This window comes from Chrysochloris asiatica, unplaced genomic scaffold (assembly GCF_000296735.1).
Source record: "Chrysochloris asiatica unplaced genomic scaffold, ChrAsi1.0 scaffold00329, whole genome shotgun sequence".
NCBI classification, from domain to species: domain Eukaryota; kingdom Metazoa; phylum Chordata; class Mammalia; order Afrosoricida; family Chrysochloridae; genus Chrysochloris; species Chrysochloris asiatica.
Genome location: NW_006408847.1, coordinates 853152 through 859151, shown reverse-complemented (window position 1 = coordinate 859151; position 6000 = coordinate 853152). Strand labels below are relative to the sequence as shown.

The window sequence follows — 6000 nt, the reverse complement described above, 5'->3', positions numbered from 1 at the left end:
ATGATATATATTTATGCTTTAGAGAAATGATGACTTAGTTGTTACATTGTTATTATTTGCTACTATGGTCACTTATTTTAAAACTATTAATTACCTGTTAGGAACACTCCTGGCACTGTAGGGTAAGCACTGGACTGCTAACCTCAATGTCAACAGTTCAAACCCACCAGCCACTTCATGAAAGAAAGATGGGGATTGCTGTTCCCACAAAGATTTACAAATTCGGAAACCCTATATAGCATCGCTTTAGTAGGAACTGACTTGACAACACCTAACAACAAAAATGACCTGTTGGTATCTTTTTTTTTTTGGCTTAGTCTTAGAGATAAATTTGAATTAGGTGTAAACACTTAGAAATTGAATGTGTTGTTAGGATTCATCTTAAGCGATCTATGTGGTCCCTGCAAAGTAGGAGAGATGAAGTCTCGTCCTTCTGGCTTCTGAGGCGCTCTCTGGCTGTATTTCTTCCAACGTAGATTTGTTTGTTCTTCTGGCAGTCCAGTAGTACCTTCAGTATTCTCCAACACCGCAACTCAAATGCTTCAATTCTTCTGCATTCTTCCTTATTCATTGTCCAGCTTTCACATGCATATGAGGTTGTTGATAATACCAAGGTTTGGGTTGTTTATTGTGTAGTTCTGTCAAGTGAGTTTCTTCTCAGAGAGGGGTTTCTGAGGAGTAGCTGGTGGATTTGAAGCATTGACCATTGTAGTTCAAACCAAACTTTCAGTCTAGTGCTTATCTTACAGAGCCACATCAGGACTCCATTGCTCAGATAGTAGGGGAGAAATGTGTATAAAAATAATGGCAATGAAGTTTAATATAGTCATATAAGAAATATAAGATGGAAATGAAAAACTCTTAAGTCAAGTGAGGGGAAAGTATACTGTGTATATAAATACTCCTTTTTCTATGTTGACATCATATATAAAGATACAAAATTCTCTGACTATACATGGTTCACTGAAGACTGTTTCACTGTGTATATTTTTCTCATAACATATATAGATTTTTGTTTGTACTCGTAACCACAACTTACCCTTTTAACAAATTTAGCCATCTAAACTTTTTGTTGAGAAAGAGCCTTTACTTGTATTCTCCCACAAATTAATCATTCTGTCATCGTTATTTCTCTTTATTTTACACTTTGGGGTAATGCACCATTACATCTTTTGGCTGTTTTGTTTTCCCTTGAGTTACTGTTATCATCCATGAGACCAGTTAAGTTGTGACGGGGGTAGCATTCAGTCTTTATGAGCAGATTGACCATATTCCAAGACCCACCCCACTGTTGATTGTTCCCCCTGAGTAATAGACATTCAATGAGGCATTTGTCAATCTGCACAAGAAGTATATATGTGTGTGTATTTTGTAGACTGGGAAAAATTATTGCTTAGCTAAAATTGTATGCAAATTTAGCGTATTATAATGAAAATGTATTAAATACATCGATTTTTTTTTTTAATCTAAAAATTTGGAAGATAAATGTAGGTATTTTCTTAAAAGCTTTATGGTTGACTAATAATCTTCTTTTCCATGAATTTACCAATTAGCATTCTAGCATAGTGCAAAAAATACTTTTTTCTTTTTTTTTTTTTTTTTGGTAACTTTATTTAACATAGATTACGGACTGATCTCAGGTAAATGTTTCTCATTTTATTGGTCTCAGTAAAACGTTTTTTGTCTACCACAGGGGATAAGATCTATAAACATAGATATATACATACAAGAAAGGACGTTTTCATATCATCCAACTAATAAACTTAAATTTCTGAGTAACGTTTTAAATATTTGTATTATTATAGTCAAGACTTCTAGAAAAAGTAATGTGGGAAATATTTTGCTTTTTTACTATATTATGATGGCAGCAATTATTTTCAGTAGGGGTACTTACAAGAAATGTTAATATTTTATTTTGGTTATATTAATTTGAAACCGAGTTAGAGACTTGGTTGAGTAGTTAGTTTACTTGGTAAATTCTTTTTTCAATGTTCAATTCAGCATTGTAAACAAGATTTTAGGGAGAATGGTTAAAATACTTGGGAAAATGAGGTCTTTATTCGTGTTTATGAATGTACACATTTCTCACTTAAAGGATAATAAGCACAATAATAAAAATCATTACCAGGTGAGAACCCTGGTAAATTGGAGGCCTAGGCTGAGCAAGTAACTTATCAACATATACATTTTTGTGTGTATCATTTTGATTTTTAAGCTCTGCTCATGTTTTATCTATTCAGAAATAAAACATGAAATATACATGGTGTTCTTAAGTGCTGTTGAGTCAGGTCTGACGCATAGTGACCCTTACAGGGTTTCTAAGGACCAGCTGGTGGGTTTGAACAACCAATCTTTTGATTAGCAATCCAGTGCTTATGCTACAGAGCCACCCCTGAACATACCTACATGTAAACATAAATATGTAGAGAACAGGTTTTCTTGTAACTTCATGTATCCATGAGAGTTTTTTTTGTTTTTTTTTTTAAATAAAACTAAGTTACTGGGTTTTTTTTTTTTTCCTCTTAACTATCCCATGATTTGAGACCATGTCCCATGATTTATTAAAATTGATCTGTGTTCTCAGTTGAGTAGATTTCATTTGAAAAGTCTAGTTCAACTCTAGGTACTATATGATTCCCATTTAAGGCAAAGATTATACTGTTAGAACACTTCCCATTTATCTTATGGAAAGCTAATTACCGTGGACAAATTCTGGACGAAATCTCATATAATTTTCAGAAATATTTTCTTCTGATAGCCCCGAGCAGGGGAAAATTTGTTTTGTTTTTTAAATCAGGAGTGTTTTTGAAGCCTCCAAAAAGGCCTTATGGGCCCATTCCTAACAGTTGGTTTTTTTTTTGTTTTTTGCTGTAATTAAGGATTTTTACTTTTAAGTGATTTTTCCTTTGAAACTAGCTTCTACCATGTACTTGTACATATTGTTTCTGAGGATAAAAATTAAGGGCCAGGTTAGGAGGGTTTTAAAAGATAATAGACAGTAACATACATAATTTCCAGAAGAAGGCCCAAGATGTGCATCTTCATAAAATTTTAGATTTTCTCATTTTGATTTAGTTTTATAATAAAAGACATTACATTGTCTAAGTGTGTTAGTTATAAAGGTAAACATTTTTATTTTCAATTGTAATACTAGTTTATACAGTATTCAAAACTGTTTTCCTAAAGAAAGTGAATTTACCACCATGACAAGAGATAATATTAAAATATAATCATCCAAAAAGTTTGTTTATTTTTTTAAGAAACTTGCTAATGCTCTGAATAACTATGGGCATACATTCTCTTCTAATAAAGGACATTAATGGGGAGGGTGGGAGTTAATTAACTCGACCCTTAATAATGGGCCTTTCTAGTCCAAAGAATCTTATAATTGCCTCTGAAGCTAGTTGTGTAGCAAGTTGCAAGATGAAATACTTAGATTTGTGAAGTAATCATTCTAAGGAAAAAGTTGCCTTCAGGCAAATTTTGTTTCCTATATTATTATGTAAAATGCCTTTTTAATGATTATCAATACAAATTGTTAGATTAATGTTGGAGGTAGAAGTCCAGTCTCAGTGCCCTTTGATTTACTCAATGTTAGATTAACAAATAATGGTAAGACCTTCCAGTTAGCACAGTATTTGCTCCCGTTGGAGAAAGTGACACTGTTTAGTCAAAATTTATACAAAAGAAGTCATTATCGTTAGTACTAAAGATTTATGGAGTGTGCATTTTGAAAATTATGTTTAAAGTGAATGAAATGAAACACTATAGAGAATGTTTTTATTGTAAACACTCAATCACAAGGTTGATTTGAACCACAAGGTTGGCAGGTCAAACTCACCAGTCGCTCCTCGGAAACCCTATACATGGTCTCTGTGAGTTGGAACTTAAATGACAGCACTTAACAACAACATTAAAAGTAATACATAGCACTGTAGGATAAGCACTGGACTTCAGGGTTGGTGTTTCAAACTCACTAGCCGCTCCTTGGAAACCCTATATAGGGTTGCTATGAGTCAGAACCAACTCATGGTACTAAACAACAGCAATATAAGAAATGTACAGGTTGAAATATTACATGATTTCTGTACATGCAACCAGCTTACTTTATTGCCAGTCCACATATATTTAATTTCTGGTTTGGGGATTGCCCATTTTGTATGATAAAGGCTACTTGAAAAACCTGATCTGTGCCAGAACTGTAATAGGATGACAGTTAGTGGCAATAGCCTACTTTTTCTCTGATAGGAGCACGTATGTAAAAATAACACCATTTAAAAAATGTTTCTGAAAGGATTTATTTGTAGAAATGCTGCTTCCTATTTAAAACTCTTCAGAATGCAGGTTTTACAAAATGCAAAAATAATCTCCTAAAAGTTTGAAAGGGGGGTGGGGGCTGTTGTGTGGGGGCGGTCTCTTTTGCTGCCCACATCCTCCCTCTGTTCAGTGCACTGGATGCTTACGGCTTCCCTGGAGCGGATCACCATATAATTGATGTGCAGCCTGCATTGCTGAATCCTGGACTGCACCATTCTGTGTTCAAGGGAAGATGTAATCTGATCCCTCTGCTGCTGAGGGAGGAATCTGTTCAGTCAAGGCTTTGACAGGGCAGAGTCTCCTCCAATAATCTTCTTGGTTCTCTCTCATTATTCCCTCGAGTTCTCCTCAGTCAAGCTGCATGTATGTATGTGTGTCCCGCCCGGGAAGCGGTTTGATACTGAGCTGCATTCGCCTTTACTGTGGAGTTTTGTTGCCGGTTCTGCTTCCTAGTCTTCCTTTTCTGACGTGCCTGAGCATGTCCACATTAGAATCTGTGACATACCTACCTGAAAAAGGTTTATATTGTCAGAGACTGCCAAGCAGCCGGACACACGGGGGCACAGAATCACTGAAGGGGAAAAATACAGAAAACATGGGTTTCTACGGCACATTAAAAATGATTTTTTACAAAGTAAGTAAGCTGTTTTCTTCCTGTGTTGTGTGATTGTGTGTGTGTGCCTGCCTGAGAAGGAAAATCTGTATCATCAGAGATGGCTGCAGTATCCTCTAATTTTGGTGGGTGGTTGGATGTCTGATACTCTGTTTTAAATTGTGAGTGTAAGCAAATAGGGCAAGACAATATGAGCTGTAAAAGGTTTAAAACATACATTTTAATCTGAGAATTTTCACTAGAAATGTGTTCAGACTTTAGAAATGTGGCTCCGTTAAATGCTGACCTGGAAATACTCTACCCTTAGTTGGCTTTTAGTGAACCTTTTTGCCTTCGATTTTTCCATACCTTTTATATATATTGTTTTTTCTTTAGTTGACTCTTATGAAAGTATAGAATTACTGGAATATTTGGAATTTTATGTTTGAAGAGATCATATTTACTTTCTGTGCCCCTCAAATATTGCAGAATTAATTTTTGCATCTAAAGTCAGTATTTTCAGTAACCAGTATAACATTTAAAAGGCTTCTATAGTCATACAGATCATACTTTGTTTTAGAAAATATATTAAAAATAAGCTTTTTCAATGATTTTTAAATATACATATGCATATTAGTCAGATCCTTCATTCTTACTTATTGAAGGATTTCTAAGATGGAAATAAAGTTTGCCTTTAGTGGCAAATGGCATTTGCACCAATGTATTTACAAGATATCCTTGGAAGTTCTGAAAGCCAGTGTTACTAACTTAATTAAAATGAATATTAAGGTTTCTCATAATAATTATAAAAATACAAGTAATTTGGGGAGATTATAAAAAATTAGATGTTTAGCATAATTGATACTGACTGACATTCCTAATAGCTTTTATTTGGATATAGATGGGGGAGAGGTATATGCATACAAGCACGTGCTACCTATGGGTTTCAGCTTTCTATTTATTTTTTTATTTGAATTATTTAAGGAGACAAAAAAATCATTTTTGAGGGAAGGCAGTTTAAAATAATTTAATAAATATGGAAACTTTTGAAGGAATTAAATAATTATACTATTTCTAGTAGGTAGTTCATG

The 6000-nt window shown here is 34.1% G+C and overlaps 1 protein-coding gene across 4 annotated transcripts in view; it reads left to right on the top strand.

The window, feature by feature from the left end:
• FBXW7 (F-box and WD repeat domain containing 7, E3 ubiquitin protein ligase) overlaps positions 1–6000 on the top strand; it is a 231226-nt gene that overhangs the window by 181465 nt on the left and 43761 nt on the right. The window contains exon 1 of one of the 4 annotated variants that reach the window (XM_006875497.1): positions 4459–4951. The exons of the other annotated variants lie outside the window; for them this stretch is intronic. Within the exon in view, the coding sequence (XP_006875559.1) occupies positions 4679–4951 (273 nt within the window). The 5' untranslated portion in view covers positions 4459–4678. Of the gene's footprint in view, positions 1–4458; positions 4952–6000 lie in introns of those variants that run through there. 4 annotated transcript variants of the gene reach the window in all.